Raw genomic sequence first — 16,695 nt, forward strand, 5'->3', positions numbered from 1 at the left:
CCCTAGAGACTGGGGAAAGTGAACGACGTCCGGTCCCTCTCAAAAAGCAGTCCGGGTGGGTCCTGCGGCAGCGCCTCAAGACGTTCCGCTCTGGATGCTGAAAAGTAGCCATTGCCGGTGGAGAGACAAGTTTGGCAAGAGGGTAAGAGGCGGCGGCACGATGTGTTTGTTTGTTTGCTTTTTTGGAAAGTTGGCGGGATTGCGGATGTTTAATCCTCCGTGCTTTCTACGTACCGAGAGGCTCGGTACTGTGCCAGCAGCTGCTCCAAAGAAAACGCGTTGACTCATGTGCAGGTTTCTTCGCTGCGATAAGGTGTCCCTGCGTACCTGTGGGCGGAGAGGACGATTTCCGCGAGGGAGGGCTCGAGCCAATGTGAACCGCAGCCAGGCCTCCTTCAGAAGATAAATCTGTCAAACAGAGCATAAGGGATCTACTGGCCGATCTCTGGGTTATTCGCCATAGACTAGACTAGAGCAACAAGGCGATTCTGACCCCCCAGTGGTTTTAGAATAGCAACATCCTCTCATCAGTTTAGGCAGCTGGGGTTTAGAAAGCATTGGGTAACCAGGTATGGTCTCTTGTGTGAAATGGCTTTACGCCTTGTTCAGTTCTGGTCCTGGAAACCCCTTTCCTAGGTCCAGATTGTGCTCGGTCAGGGGCGCCTTGTTTAATTCAAACACTATTGTTTTTTGCACCTGGCTCTGGTTGGAAGATCTTGGGGTTCTTCTAGTGTGAAACCATGTCTATCTGACACCAGTTTGGATGGTTTTAAACAAGAATTCATGAAGGCTATTGGTGAGTACTAACCCTGATAGCTGCGTTCTGCCTCCACTGTTGCAAGCTGTGTGCTTCTGAATAATAAAAAAGTAAAATACCAGCAGCTGGAAACAATAGGAAGGAAGAGTACTGTTGTGCAATGGTGGATGTTGCAGTTTTCTCAAGGGCCTCAGGTTTCCTACTCCTGCTATTAGGTCTTGAAGTTATAGGTTTTTAAGAGGGTAACATACATCTGCGTAGCAAACACCAAAACAATAAAAACATGAAATCTTTTAAAGTGGTAGAGAACTCTTACTTTAAGCTCCAAGCAAGGTCCCCTGCCCCCTTCATAAAAGCTCAGTTGACTGCTCAGAACTTCAGAGGTTTTCCTTCCAAGGACTCGAGGTTGTTTCCCAGCCCTGATATGCAAATTTCTTTTAATTAAAGTTAAGGGCGAGACACTTTGAGCTGGCCATCAGGCAATCGCTTTTCCCACCTGCCTTGCCCCACCCTCCAGGCCTAGAAGTCTTTCCCAGACCATGACTTTGAGAACAGCAGAAGCATCAGGAAAGAGGAGTTCAGGGATTTTTAAAAAAATATAATTTCATAAGTTGTGTGTCCTTGTTTCAGTTTGATCCTTTTTCATGGTTTTTCATGTTTTGTGGTTTTGTATGTTTTTGTGGTTTTTTTATGCATTGCGACTTGCTATTTTTATTGATTATAGTTTAGTAATTCTTTACTGTATTTACTGTATTAGCCTGAATATAAGCCTCATTCCCTCCCCCCCCCCAATTCCAACTGTGTGGCTTATATTCGCGACCTTGTGGTTTGCAGCCAGGAGCACGGGGCAAACAGCACCAGGAGCACAGCAAAGTGGTGTCCGCCCCAAACATAATCCCCCGTCCTCTCCCCCAAGGCTGGGAAGGGAGAGAGCAAGGAAGGGGAAAGGCTGCCGACAACACAGTGCCCCCCCCCAGTATGCAGCCAGGGGCAGCGAGGAATGGGGTGACTTATATTTGGGTATTTTTTTCTTCCCCCTCCCCTCCAAAGGTGTGGCTTATATTTGGGTGTGGCTTATATTCGGGCCAATACGGTAAGTGTAAACTGTTAAATTAATATTTGCTGATATTTAATTTTACTGTTTACTATTCTAATGGATTATTGGATAATTCTTTATTTGATATAAGTTGTTTATTTTAAAGTTATGTTTTTATTGTGACTTTTCTGTATTGGATCAGATTGTTATTAGGTGTGTGATCTTTGTTGTATATTTTGTTGTTCCTTCGGCTTGTAAGCTGCCTTCTGTTTAGGGAAGCTTTTAATGTTTAATAGATTATTGCATTTTAATGTTCTGTTCTGTTGGAAGCTGCCCAGATTGGCTGGGGAAACTCAGCCAGATGGGCAGGGTATAAGTTTTTGTTGTTTTGTTGTTGTAATATAGAAAGGTGGTGTGCAAATTAATTTTTCATTTCATCTCACTTTTAGCTAAAGCTCTTTCCACAAACTTTCCCATTCATTCATTCATTCATTCATTCATATATGGAAAAGAAGTGGGGACATGCTTGCTGTTCCTCTTCCCAGCTTGAGTGTACCCACTTATCTCACCACCATGTGGTTGGTGCAAAGTCTGGATAAGGGACCCTACATGTGTACAACTATACAGGTGCAGGTTCCTCTCTGTACAGTTTGGATCCCTAATCCCATGGTGATGCCTTAGGGGTCATTCCACATCATTTCAACGTGGTCATGCCATCCACCGTCTCAGATTGTGATGAAACTTGCTGTACACCCTTCCCTTATGCTTGAAATATACTTTTGGGGGGAAAACCCCTGTAATAACCAATATTATTTTAGATTTTAAGATGAACAACTTTCTTTCATTAATTTTTTCTATTACACCTATGGATTGTAGGAAAATTGTACCCAGTAGCCATTTCCCCCCATGATGTCCAAAAAATGTAAAATTTTGTTTCAAGACATAAGAGACCATTAAATTTTATTCTTCGTTGAGAAAGAGCATGTCTTTGCAATAATTTTCACCATCAAAACTTTCGATTCCATCGTGCTCACATGCTGAAAATTTAGGTTTTCTAAACCTAGTTTTTCCACCAAAAAACTACATATATGGGATTTATAAAATATTTTGAGTGCTGCTGTATTTTTTCCTGAAATCCTCATCATGTTATTGAGCTCTGTGTAAAATTTCAAAGAGATCTGATCATTGGTTATGGAGGAAAAAAAAATGTTCACAAGGCCAAGGATCTCAAGAGGGACAGAAACGCAGATTTCACGAAACTCGAAGTGCTATAAAATCAAAACCGTTTGTGATAGAGGGGAAAAATTTAAGGGGGTTTCTTTCAACCATAAGGGAAGGGTGTACACCAAGTTTCATCAAAAGCCAAGACAGTGGGTGGCGAAACCCTTGTTTTTTGTGTTGATTTGATGTGGAATGACCTTTAGGTTTTAAAGCTGGATGTGTGTAGGCTCAGCCTGGGTAAATTTGTGGCCCTTACTGGGCTTGCCTGAGCAGCAGGAAAGCCAAACCCATCGCTCTACAAGATAGCTTTAAAATAAATCTTCTGGTAGGATTTTACTCAAGAGTAGAATTAAATAGTCCTCGCCCAGTTGTTTTATCTCACACAAGAAAATCAAGTATATGTGGCAACTGAGCTTCCAGAATAGTAAACTGTCCCTGTAGAACATGTATTTTAGAGTACTTATGCTTCATTACAACTTGCTGCACTTTTATAATCTACTATCAAGGGGGTCTAAAAAGGGTGTGGGTTGTTATTTCACTCTTTCAGTGCCTGCTTATTGACTGAATTGAAATTCCAATCCCATTCTGTTTTAATGGCTGTGACTGCAACTAAGATTTGGAAGTTCCTGTTATGGATTAATTCACCCAGTGTGAAAATATTGGATGCCTATGAGACGCCTGGTTATTTCCATCCTCACATACCGAATTCTTGCTCTATCCTCTTTACCACAGATGGCTATTTTCCAATTTATGGGAGTTAATCTCATGTGGGATTCTTTGATGAGATGAATGATGACATGTAAATTTCTCTACCGCTTCTGGTCTTGCTCAGTGCAGCCACTGGGGAACCTAGAAAGAAGTGCTTAATTCAGGGGTAGCCCATGTGGTCCTCTGGATGCTGAGCTACAGCTCCCATCATCTCTGACTTCTGACCATCCTGGATGGGGATATTGCGAGTTGAAGCCTCACACCTGGAGACACCACACTGGCTACCTCTGGCTTGGATAAATTTCAGGGAGGTAGGGGGAAGTATTTTGAGTGCCTTACTGTCTTTTTATTCCTATGAGCTCGGGAAGAAGGGTAAACATTCCCCTCCATTTTATTCTCACAGCAACTCTGTGAAGTAGGTTAGTTTATTTGAAAAACAAAAACAAAACATGAGCAGGAAACCATAGTCATCAGGTTAGGGAGGGTTTCTTTGTCTAACACCACTCTCCTAAACATGCATTGCATATCTCCCTTGTTGCAGTTGACCTTATGTCAAAGCAAATGCATTTAGGATCAAAGCCTAGGTGCATATACACACATCCAGCAATAGCATGAAAAGAATAAATTGACAAGTCTGAAGGAAATGTTTGTAACAGATGCACCCTGTTACTTCCTTATATGAAGCAAGATGAAATAACATGTATATGTAGCGTATAAACAGTGCTTTTTTTTCTAAAAATATATATATTTAGGGGTACTCATTGAAATACTGCCCCTCAACGAGGCCAAACTTAGATTCACAAAATGTTTAGGGGTATGCATACCTCTGCGCCCCCCCAAAAGCATATAAATTTGTTGTTGTGACAACTGTAATCTCTTACCCTATAAATTATTTAATTTACATTTTTTAAAATTAAATTTTCATATTTGACCCTCCCTAGCCTTGACTAGTAAGGGCCAAGTTTTAAGCTAAAGGTGTCACAAGACTCTGTTGCTCTTGCTGCAAGAGATTTAACACAGCTACCCCCCCCCCGGGGGGGGCAGAAAATAGGAGTCACCCCTTGTTGGACAGTATACTTTGTTGTGTCACTCATAGAAGCTTCACTCATGGAACAAACTCAAGGGGAACCAGTTGTGACAGTTTGAAGCAGAAGAGGCTGTGATAAGCAATGATTGGCTGGGTACCTGTGATGTCACAAAGTACTCTCCCCAGAGCAGTTTTTCAGCTTAACAGCAAATTTTCTTAAACAAACAAAAACAAACAAACGGAGATTAGGGGTGCATTCTTGTTCAGATGTGTCATTGAACAAACAGTGCTTTAAGCCAAGGATGAGGAACATGTAAACTTTTAGATTTTGCTAAATTACATGCCCCATCATCCATGACCATTGGCCATGCTAGCTGGAGCTGATTGGGTGTTTCAGTCCAAGAACATGTGGAAGACAACAAATCCCCCACCCCTGCGTTAAACACAAAAACAGACCACCTCTGCCAGCCTGAAATTGGCATTTGCTGAACAGGCATATGTTATTTGAAGAGTGAAGTCAGGATCAATATATACAGGGTGAAACAACCCCTCCCCCCCCCAAATACTGTCTCGTTTTTATGTAGCTATGTATGCACCCTGGATTTTGTTGTTGATTTCAGATGCAGGCCTGATGAAATAATTCATACTGAAAAGCCATACAGTACATACAGCACAACCTTCCCACCACAGAGATCTTTTTAAAAATGTAGTAATTGGAATGGCAGGAAAACTGGAATAACGTATCCCTTAGAAATAGGACAGACAAATGGGAATAATAGCAGCAGAATTGAGCATGAGCAACTGAGGACAAAGAATAGGCATGGGGAAGAGGCGAGCTCAGAAATGGGAGCTGGAAAGCTGGAGACTTGGTGCAAGAGTGCGGACATGTAGGGCAAGACTATCTTACGGTGTCCTCACAATCTGGTGCTCTGTCGACATTGTCGTCCAAGCAAGTCTTCCCATTGAAGCCTGCACCCTTCTGAAGAATGTCTGAACCATCTCTCAAAATCACTGGGACGATAGTTTGTGCCAGAACCTAGGGTCCTGAATTCCCAAGCTAACCCCCTTGAGTCTCTCCACTGCCCTTCTACTTAGGAGTAAAGTGCAAGCCACAAGGTGGTTGAGCATCAAACACATTTATTTCACTTTTATTGAATACAAGAACAGTGAGCACACACGCATACACCACCAAGCACTGAAAGAGGATATGACTGAAAGGGGCGGGGGGACAAAAAGAGGAATGGGGTGCAAGATGGCCAGCGGAATTAGTGAGGAAGGAATGACAGAGCGTTGCAGTTGGTTGGTAAAGTGCTTCTCAAATTAAAAAAGAAAGAAAGAAAGAATATAATTAGTAATATTATTCATGCAATTGCAGGGCAGTTTCGGAATCGACTTAAGGGATTTGGCGCAAACAATCAGTTTCGTCTCCCACGCCCTTCAGAGGGAAATGCCCAAAGAAAAGAATAAAGAGTGGTCAGCTGCGTCTGATGGAAGCAGTAGTGAAGATTAAGGTAAGAGGAAGCCATAACTTTAAAAATTATGCATGGCTTCAACACTACCACAGATAATAAATATTATATATATTTATATATATTTATATAGATGTCTATATATAAGCCACATCCTGCTAGGTGAACCAAAAAAACTATTTTTTTGTTGTTAATGGCTACCCATCAGACAAGCTGCGGGAAGAATCTGAAGGAACAAGTCTATTTTAGCTTTCCTCTGATTGCCCAGTTGGATTTTGATCATGAACATGTTGGGCTTGATGTTGTTTACCTCCACAGATTTGAGTGGCTGACTCACTTATCCCAATGTATACCAGTGTAAGTGGGAATATGCTTTCCATCTAGCTACTCAACGGTGACTTTTGAGCTGACATTTTTTTCTTTTTTTGAAAGTCAAAATCAAAATGCAAAGTTTGAGAAGGGAGGGTTACCTCTACCCCCGAATTCCCTGTAACAATATCACCAAGATCCCCCTGGGTCTTGGTTATTCTTAAAATTAAGAGCACAAGCTTTTTTGTGTTCTGTTAAGATCAATTTAGAGTTCTATGTAGTTCACATCCATATGTGCTATTTCTTTGCTTTTCGGTTCTGGGGTATTACAGGATCCCTATGAGCAACAGGAAGTGAACAAATTAATAACAATCCTGAAATAAAACTCAGGGAGAGAAGCATACAGTTGGATACAGAAGTGGCAATGACTTCTACATCAAAGAAAGAAGTCCGTTTATGTTCTCAGTGCTTTATGTAGGACATGTCTGCATGCCAGAAGCAGATCCAGGTTTAGGGAACTGTAAAGACCAATGACCCCATGCTTTCTATTGTAGCATGCTTTCTATTGTAGCAGTTTACTGTATGGGAAACATCCACTTGACTATTTTCAAGGAGGCCCTTTTACCCTAAGACCTCTAGATCCCAATCACAGACACTAATTAAGTGTCCTTCTCCAGCTATCATATGTGTGTTGAGGAGGGGAGATGTAAAAAGGCAAGCATGGTGCAATATTTGTTTCTCTTTCTCAATGTCTGGAGCCACCGGCTACTTCACTGGTTCATTTTGGTTTGTCCCCCTTAACATTATGCATCTGCTGTCACTCTCCCTCAAACAGTGGATGAAGGCAATTTGTGGAAAGCAGTGAAGGAAACCTTCCAAGTACCAGGTTCCATTTGTAGCAGAGCAAGTTCCATTTGATGCCTTCCTCATCCACGAGCAGCGCCTGCCCTTATGGTGTGCACTGGTTGTCCCTTTCTGTAACTGAATGGATGTACTTTCAAAGAGCCAGCGCTTCACTTGTCCTCTGGTTCTAGGTTGACAGTGCTTAGAAGGAAGCCATGATGTTTTCACCCTGGTTCCCCACCTGCCGGACACTCTCCACAGAAGCTAGTGTCACCCTGGCCAAACACAGTCATGCAGCATACAGCAAGCACGATGGGGATGCCTCCTTCTTTGACCTGGACACTCCCTTTGGAAGGCTGAGTCCTGTGGCCAGTAGGTCTGAAGGAACCACTTTATAGTTTTGAAAAACGGACACACAGGGCATCTTTGCTACAGGTAAATATTTAGGTCCGAGAGATCAAAGCCTACTAGATACTGAAAGGCTGTGAATGAAGCAATCTGACCTAATGCCCCCAAGGTGACCTCAGTCTCCTGGGCCCAGGGGAGGAGGGAAACCTTGGCACGCTTAAGTGACTAACTGGGCTGCAGTAACACTGATCCATTCTTCCTCGACTCCCTCTCCAGGTTGCTGAATGGTGCCTTATCACCAACCAACCAATTATAAACACTACTGTGTCACTATGTCAGTCCCTTTAACAAGAGCACAGAGCAGACAAATATGGCCAGCAGAGATAATTAGTGTTTGTTTTCTTCCTACTCTGTTTTCATGGGATATTGGCATGATCTAAGAGTCTTATAATACATCAACCACGGTCAATCAAATAATTATAATGTAAAAATGCCATTGTCATACTTATCAGCACTGTTTAATTTGTTTTAATATCGTTCCCCACCCTCCCCAGTTATATATAATATACATAACTTAAAAGCACATCCATATGAAACCTCTACAGGCTGGATTTTGATCAAATATAGAAATCATATTCATATTTTGATTTGTTTTAAGTGAAATCCAGTCTTAATGATCTTCAGAAGAACAAAGAACCGGATGTGGGGGGACGAAAGGTTGAGAAAGGAGGGGCAGTTTGGGGAAATAACAGAACCAAAGATGAAGCAACAGAAGTGGCATGGAAGTGGGGAGAAAGGGTGATCACCACACATCCCAAATCAGAAAATAATTAAACAAGAATTATACAAGTGAATGGTTTTTGATTCATTCCTATGCAGGGAATCAATTTGTATTTCTGCTTGTTTTGCTTGTTGGTTTCTTGCTTTGTTGCAAAGCATTCTTGCTTTTCCATTCAGTGTGCAACAAATGAGTTATGTATCCTTTAAATGTAACATGCAGGATGGTGGTTTATTGTATTGTTAATAATAATATTATTACCATCGTGACTTTTTTTTCTCTTTCTTTTAGATCAGTCCAGTCAATTCTTCAATTTATTTGAAGAGGTGGTTGGTTTTTTGTTTGTTGCTGATGTTGCTGTCTGTAATTCATCTCCAGCATATAGCAGCAGTGCAAGGATGCATTTTGTTTCCTGTATATATAATATATAATATATTTGCTATTCCTTTTTTATTTTTATTTTTTTGTCTCTCAACATTATTCTTGCAGCCAGGACGTTCTATGTCTCATTGAGGAATCCAGCATAAAGGCCCCTTCTTTTACTCCAAAGTTAAAATAGAGATGCCAACTTTTAGAAACACGAAGGTCAAGATTCCTGTACCAGAATGAAAGGAAGGAGAAAGCACAATGTAAGCATTTTATCAAGGCAATAAGCAAGACTGTCTCTAGCAGTTTGGTTTTCTGGGACACCTTTTGCTATAATGATGCAATGGGGCGCTGTCATTTTGAAACCTACACATCAGCTGTGGAATTTCTGCATGTTGCAGTGGATTCTAGAGTATGTTCTGGGGTGATACCCTCGGTCAGCACAGACTGTCAGCCAGGCCTAGCTTTTGCGCTGTGTGATGTGCTGTAGAAAGGGCCCAACATTTTTCTGCAGATGCACATCACAGAGAAAGTGCAGTAATGATGAGCAAGCTGTCTTTTGGGAAGCTTGGTTCTGGGAGCTAGCTTCCCAAGGAGGCACCTCTTCTAACCATTCAAGGAACTTCAGGGTTCCCACTGAAAATTACTGGTCATCCAGTTGCAAAGGTTTGCCCTTTACCCAAAGCTAAATAAAAGATATAGCTTTATGCTGCAGCTCACCACTTTGCCATGGCCATGATAACCACCTAACCAAGCACATATTGGTGTGGCTGAAGTTTGGAGGGCTGTTGTCTTTTGAGGGGAGGCATTCTTTCTCAGTAGAGGTCTGCCTCTTTTGACAACTACAACATACCCAATTTGTGTATTGTTCTTTTATTCTCCTATGTTGCCTGGCCTCTATAGTAAGCTAGAAGTTACATCTTATAGGGCCGACTTCCCCCATCTTTGCATACCTGAGGTTTCTTGTCCCTTTCCTCTGGAGATGGTTCTGTTTCTCTATATACTACGGCTTTGGTTACCAGCATGTCAGGATGCTGCAGTTTTGCCTCCTTGATTGCCAAAGCCAAAGCCTGTGGAAACAAAACGCTGAATGTTAAATGACGGCTCACTTGACTTGCTGGAAGGAGGTAGCAACTGAAGATCATGTAGAAACGAGAAAAAGGAATGTTACTGAGGATGCATAGAACTCTTATTCATGGATCAAGAAAACTTAACATTCTTGTTGCAGATTTTTCCATTCAAACCTGTGGCTTGGATCTTTGGAACCACAAATGAAAATAAGTTCCTAGGAGGTGGCTTTAGAGTTCCCTCCTCTCCCCCGTATTCCCTGCAGAGGGCTGCGGGGAGACCCCTTTGAGTACTGTATACATACATTTAACTTCACTGGTGCCCCATTTTGGACCATTATTTCCTCCTCTGGCAGCCCAAAGCCCCATTTCATGCTTTTCAAAAAGGTTCTAGAGAGGCATCACAGAGAGGAAGGGGTGGGCAATCACCTGCCTTCCATTCAGTTTTGAGGATCCAATCCTATGTCCTTAAGAAAATTCCTCTACAGTTGTAACCCTCTGTTACTGTATGTTGCAATCCCATCTTACCTCTAGTGTATGGCAGTATGACTGGACTGAAATTGCAGTTGCACCCCCTAACCTACACTTACAACTACACAGTGATTATTCTAAAAGGACAACACATTGCAGAACAGTGCTGCAGGAGTTTAAAAAGTTGCACCAACTGAAATTTCCTCTTCTATGTGGCTACCAAAAGTACAGAAGTTCTAGTGTAGGCTGGAGCATCCCTGTTCTAATATGAAATATTGCAATTGTTTTAGCTTCTCTTGTTGGATATTATGATATATGTGATTTTAGTGCTTTTTGATATTTTTCTTTTGTTTCCACCTCTTCTTATAATTTACAAATTTTGATTAAAAATAATTAAAAGTAATAATAATATGAAACATTAGAAGTGCATTTGATTATTACTCTTACTACTACATCTTCCATAGGCTCACAGTGGCACCCATTTCAATTTTTCTTGGCTTTTTAGTTGTTGCTGCTTTATAATTATTTACTATGAAGGAAGCCTACAGTGGTTTTACTTAGCTTATTGAACTTAGCTTATTTAGTTCATAATTAGGTTTTATTACAATCAAGTGGTATTTAAATGTTAGTAAGTAAATAAAAGGCATACCTCTGGATTTATTTTGTGTTATTGTGACAATAAGTTAAGTCTACCTGTCACAGGGTGATCAGTACTGCGGTTTGCTATAAGCCAGTAAAAATATGTGAGGCTGTTATTTCTACCACTAGCTTTCTATGTATAGGGAAGGATTGATCTGGGGATTCTGGCCTCCTTAACCTTTCCATAAATACAGGGATGGAAAGCTTATTTCTAACAATACTGACAGCTTCATTCAGACTTCCTTCACACCTGGTCTTGGTCCACATCTTCATCTCCTGTTATGATGATTCGCTTTTCTATTCTGGTTTCAGAAAATCCTCCTTTCACAGTCTGAAATAAGGAAAACAACACATGTCGAGTGTTTATACAGCACTTCCAATGTTTAAAATGTTTTGTAAGTTACCTTTTCTCTCACTCAGCCACTGCAATTCTATGAAGGTTATTGCAATGATTCCTATTTTATAGATACAGAGTTGGGAATAAGAAACAAAAATAATAATGTCTTCTTGAATAGCTTCCACGTGGCTCTTAGTTTTGCAGTGTCTCAAGTTGAGTGGTCTTACTTGGCGTACACACTGCTATTCTGGTACTCCTGCTCCAGTCTTACCTTGGTAACATGAGTGGTTGTGGAGGTGGAGAGGGTTTCTGCTGTGGCACCAAAAAGACTGGAGAAGGCTTCTTTCCCAACAGCACTGCTGGTGATCTGCAAAAACATGCAAAGCATCATCCACGTCAGCAGACTGCCAGTTTTATTAAACATGCATACCGGGGCGAAGGATTATCATGTAAAAGTGTCTGGGCTCCGATTTTTTATTTTTTTGGGGGGGGGGAGTGGTGGGATCTGTTTGTTATTAAGGAAGGTCATAGTTCAGAGAGAGAATGTGTTTTGCACATAGAAAGTCTCAGGTTCACTCTTGGGCATCCTGATTGAAAAGTTCTCTTTGCAAACCACTATACCAGTCAAAATCACACAGTACTACTGGGTGCTAAATAAGCCGCTATGACATTGTATACGGCAACCCTTATATCTTCATTGTATTCTAGTATTGCATTCATTTGGGAGTTGCTTTTTTAAATAAATCAGCTAACAGATGTCTACTAGTACCTATTTTGTTAACAGTGCAATCTTATGCATGTGTGCTTAGAAGAAAGTCCCATTGCATGCAGTGGGGTTCACTCTCAGGTTAAGTGTATACAGGACTGCAGCCTGAAACAATAATATTAAGCTAGACACAGTCAGAATTCAGGTACATTGAGTAGAATTAAATATCTGCCCAGATTAGTTCCCTCGACCTTCTGGTAGGCTATCTGAAGAACATCTCGGCAGCATTCCAACAGGCTCACAAGGACAGCCTCTAGCAGACATTTCCAGGTAAAGTGAAATTGCAACAGAGAAAGCTCTGTGTTATCTCCTAACAGATGTTGAAAATAAGAGGGGCCCACAGCAGGCCTTAATGAGTAGGAAACTCACTATAATTGACTTGTACAACTATAGAAGTATCAGATGACCTTTACATATTATGTTGGCTTTCTACTTCATCATTGTTTTCTGAAAAAGGAAGTAAAGCACGGAAGGAACCATACTAGTAAAACCCAACCCCTAAACTTTCTGACTGACAGGATATTCACTCACAAGCATGACAGGAGGATCAGAGCACCTATCAGCACTGTCAGACACATGCCATTATATTCTCATATGAGTAGCTGCGAAGAAGCAAGTGCATGAATCAGATTATAAGGGCAGAGAGACAGTAGTTTGTTTGCTTGCAGTCACTGTGTGTGTCTCTGAAGGTTGATGGCTGCCAAGAATGATAGAACACTGGGCTTATTGGTCTGCCAGTAGTAAATACGTGTTTCATATGCGTTTTAATAATTTTGTGCAGTACTACTACTAATAAATAATTTATTATTTGTACCCCACTCATCTGGCTGGGTTTCCCCAGCCACTCTGGGCGGCTTCCAACAAAGATTAAAAATACATTAAAATGTCACACATTAAAAACTTCCCTAAACAGGGCTGCCTTCAGAAATTCATTGGCTACCAATGGCCTCACAATTCATCTCAGTGGGCTTACATTAGGGCACACTGAAGATGGTCTACTATTCCTATTCTGTTTTTCAAAAATCGCCCTAAACCTTGTTCTTCCACTACTGATGCTAGAAAGAAGTTGGGAGGGGTAGCCTTAAGAAATAGTATGTGTGTGTGTGGTTATGCAGGATTTGGGGGTGATTATATGGCTACAGGAGGGATGGGGAATGTGCTCTGGACTAAAACACCAATTGTCTCTGACCAGTAAGCATGCTGGCTGGGGCAGATGGAAGTTGGAATCAAAGAACATCTGCAGAGCTACAGATTCTGGTCTACAGCGCTCTAACATAGCTATACCTCAAAGGCCCAGGAATGTAAAATCACTCACTGGAGAGATGGAGCGATGGTCTGTTGTTCCCTTCCCAGCCTTGGTGCTGTGATCCTGAAAAACACAAGGTGGGTATGCATATAACTAAAGAGAGAAGTGAGGTGTCCTGATCGCACAGATCCCCCTACACACGAACAAAAGTTTGCATATTGGGGTTTCTTTACGACCTTGGGCCACATGCAGTTGTTGGAAGCAGACAACATGACACTTAGGGCATGAATAAAGGTGCACTTCACTCTGGAGTCACACAATTGTGCCCTACACAGAAGCAATGCGTGAAATAAGGCTTATGTTGTTGCCAGATGTGGTTTTGAGGGTTGCAATAGAACCTTCAACCCCAGATGCACCCAGTAAGGAATACTTACTGAGGTTGTTGATATGGTTTCCGTGCTGACAATATGGGAAGTGGTTATTGTCTCCTTTCCGCCTGTGGTGGTACCATCAACCTAAACATGAAAAGGGAAATACGATAAGTCAATAAAGTTTACAGGCTAAGCACAAGTGGCAGTCTCTAAGAAGGTTAAAAAGAAAACACTTGCCCTGATTCACATGCCAATGAAGAGCTTCAGCAAAATTCTTCACCCAGTTAAAGTAGAATACATGAATTTACGTCCATCTAGTCTCATCCCACCTACTTAGGCTAATAACTTGGTTATGGATTGGGCTATTACTGCACTGGAAGTATCAGAAAAGATGGCGCTTGTGGCGAATTTGAAACTGTTATGTCATGTTTTTGTTTCACAACCAACCTATCGAAGGGTTAAACCAGACTCCTGGTTAACTGGCAGCAACATTCCATGGGAGGCATGGCCTGCATGGGGTTTAAATGGAAAGGGGACAGTTATGTCAGTTGGCGGTTGAGGGTTTTTTGTGTGGGAGCTTGGGTGGTTGTGGAGAAGGTAGATTTTAGAGTAGATGAAGTAGTGGATAGGTATTCTGTTATTTGATTACCAAGAACGTTACCTGTGAAGTTAAGTTTGTACCAATGTTACCAGAAAGCAACCATTAAGATTCAAGCCAATAAATATCCATCTTTAAAGTGTCACATTAGTAATCGTCTATTTCGTTTTCCAGCTAAGGTATCCAGGAACCCAGGTGGTGGGGAACTCTTTTAAACTGTCAAAACTGCCTTTTAGAGGAGAAAGGTTAGTTTGTGGCTGAGAGTGCACCAAGAAATGAGGGGGCTAAAGGAGGAGACAGGTTCTGAGTGATAATAAAGTTACCTCAGGAAGGAGGCTAGCTTTACAGTAAGGGAGTTTCTAGTGAAGGGAAACCCTTATCTGAGTGCACATAGGAACAGTCTTATTTATAGCCCCAAGTCTATATAGGTACCTGGTCACGTTTAGGCTGGAAGAGGACTCTCTTTTATTTTTGAAAACCCACAAGTGCTAGAGGGTTTAAAGAAAGGCTAGAGGGATAAGTGGGAGGTTTGATTTACCTCAGAAATCCCTGTTAGTGCTTTTAATAAATTGAGAGGTCAGAGTTATAAGACGGAAAGTAAAGGACTTTCGTCGCAGCGCTCTTCTGAAAATGCAGGCATGCTACAGGCATATAAATGAATCATTCTCATTTGATAACCTTCCAGTGCAACTCATCTGAACAGCACAGCAATCCTTACAGTTAAACAAATGCAGTACAGATGTGATCTTCGTATGATGCTTTGCCACTAGAGATATGCACTGGGCCCATGCTTCATGTGCTTTGACCACAGTGCCGTGCTGCAAGATGTTGTTGTTGTTTAATCATTTAGTCATGTCCGACTCTTCGTGACCCCATGGAACAGAGCACGCCAGGCACTCCTGTCTTCCACTGCCTCCCGCAGTTTGGTCAGACTCATGTTGGTGGCTTTGAGAACACTGTCCAACCATCTCATCCCCTGTCGTCCCTTTCTCCTTGTGCCCTCCATCTTTCCCAACATCAGGGTCTTTTCCAGGGAGGCTTCTCTTCTCATGGTGTGGCCAAAGTATTGGAGCCTCAGCTTCAGGATCTGTGCTTCCAGTGAGCACTCAGGGCTGATTTCCTTCAGAATGGATAGGTTTGTTCATCTTGCAGTCCATGGGACTCTCAAGAGTCTCCTCCAGCACCATAATTCAAAAGCATCAATTATTCGGCGATCAGCCTACTTTATGGTCCAGCTCTCACTTCCATCCATCACTACTGGGAAAACCATAGCTTTAACTATACGGACCTTTGTCGGCAAGGTGATGTATCTGCTTTTTAAGATGCAATCTAGGTTTGTCATCGCTTTTCTCCCATGAAGCAGGTGTCTTTTAATTTCGTGACTGCTGTCACCATCTGCAGTGATCATGGAACCCAAGAAAGTAAAATCTCTCACTGCCTCCATTTCTTCCCCTACTATTTGCCAGGAGGTGATGGGACCAGTGGCCATGATCTTAGTTTTTTTTATGTTGAGCTTCAGACCATATTTTGCATTCTCCTCTTTCACCCTTATTAAAAGGTTCTTTAATTCCTAAACTTTCTGCCAGCAAGGTTGTATCATCAGCATATCTGAGGTTGTTGACATTTCTTCCGGCAATCTTTATTCCGGCTTGGGATTCATCCAGTCCAGCCCTTCACATGATGAATTCTGCATATAAGTTAAATAAGCAGGGAGACAATATACAGCCTTGTCGTACTCCTTTCCCAATTTTGAACCAATCAGTTGTTCCATATCCAGTTCTAACTGTAGCTTCTTGTCCCACATAGAGATTTCTCAGGAGACAGATGAGGTGATCAGACACTCCCATTTCTTTAAGAGCTTGCCATAGTTTGCTCTGGTCAACACAGTCAAATGTTTTTGTGTAGTCAATGAAGCAGAAGCCTTGTCAAGGCGAAGGGGCTTGAATAACTAGGAGAAGCTATGAGCTATGACAGGTCATAGTGGAGAGTTTTGACTATATGTGATCCACCTGGAGCAGGAACTGGCAAGCCACTCCAGTATCTCTGTCAAGAAAACTCCGTGGACAAAGACAACAGGCTGCAAGATAAACAACTGCAATAAAACAGAATAAAATACAAATGTTACCTGCGTAATTTCTGTTGCAGTGATTCTGTGCTGCACAGAGGCTTCCGATTCTGCTTTTTTTGCAGTTTCCGTTTTCATGGAGGACTACCAAAGGAACAAAAGAATTTAGCAACAATCCAACCTGCATTTAACTGAACAAAATTGCTAGTTTGTGCACAATTCCCTTGCCCCACCTTGCACTTTGTAGGCTGTCATGGATGAAGTTATTTTAAT

At 41.7% G+C, this 16,695-nt stretch overlaps 1 protein-coding gene and 1 long non-coding RNA gene across 19 annotated transcripts in view; one reads left to right on the forward strand and one right to left on the reverse strand.

The window, feature by feature from the left end:
- The first annotated feature begins 3 nt into the window (after window positions 1–3).
- On the forward strand, window positions 4–10,816 carry LOC118088347 (uncharacterized). Its single transcript, XR_004692984.3, has 4 exons — window positions 4–142; window positions 6,125–6,260; window positions 7,562–7,805; window positions 8,788–10,816. It is a non-coding gene; the product is annotated as an uncharacterized LOC118088347 (long non-coding RNA).
- The window catches only part of EPB41L1 (erythrocyte membrane protein band 4.1 like 1), a 184,834-nt gene continuing 174,008 nt past the window's right edge, over window positions 5,870–16,695 (reverse strand). For 13 of the 18 annotated variants that reach the window (XM_035121909.3, XM_060277262.2, XM_088674560.1 and 10 more), the window contains 6 exons: window positions 16,483–16,566; window positions 13,823–13,903; window positions 13,458–13,511; window positions 11,648–11,743; window positions 11,290–11,370; window positions 9,777–9,932 (listed from right to left, as the gene is read on the reverse strand). In XM_035121909.3, coding sequence (XP_034977800.2) covers window positions 9,777–9,932; window positions 11,290–11,370; window positions 11,648–11,743; window positions 13,458–13,511; window positions 13,823–13,903; window positions 16,483–16,566 — 552 coding nt within the window. Of the gene's footprint in view, window positions 9,092–9,776; window positions 9,933–11,289; window positions 11,371–11,647; window positions 11,744–13,457; window positions 13,512–13,822; window positions 13,904–16,482; window positions 16,567–16,695 lie in introns of those variants that run through there. The other 5 variants (XM_088674563.1, XM_088674562.1, XM_088674561.1 and 2 more) reach the window with 1 other exon arrangement.

The sequence above is a fragment of the Zootoca vivipara genome, chromosome 7, assembly GCF_965207765.1.
Source record: "Zootoca vivipara chromosome 7, rZooViv2.hap1.1, whole genome shotgun sequence".
In the NCBI taxonomy this organism is placed as follows: Eukaryota; Metazoa; Chordata; class Lepidosauria; order Squamata; family Lacertidae; genus Zootoca; species Zootoca vivipara.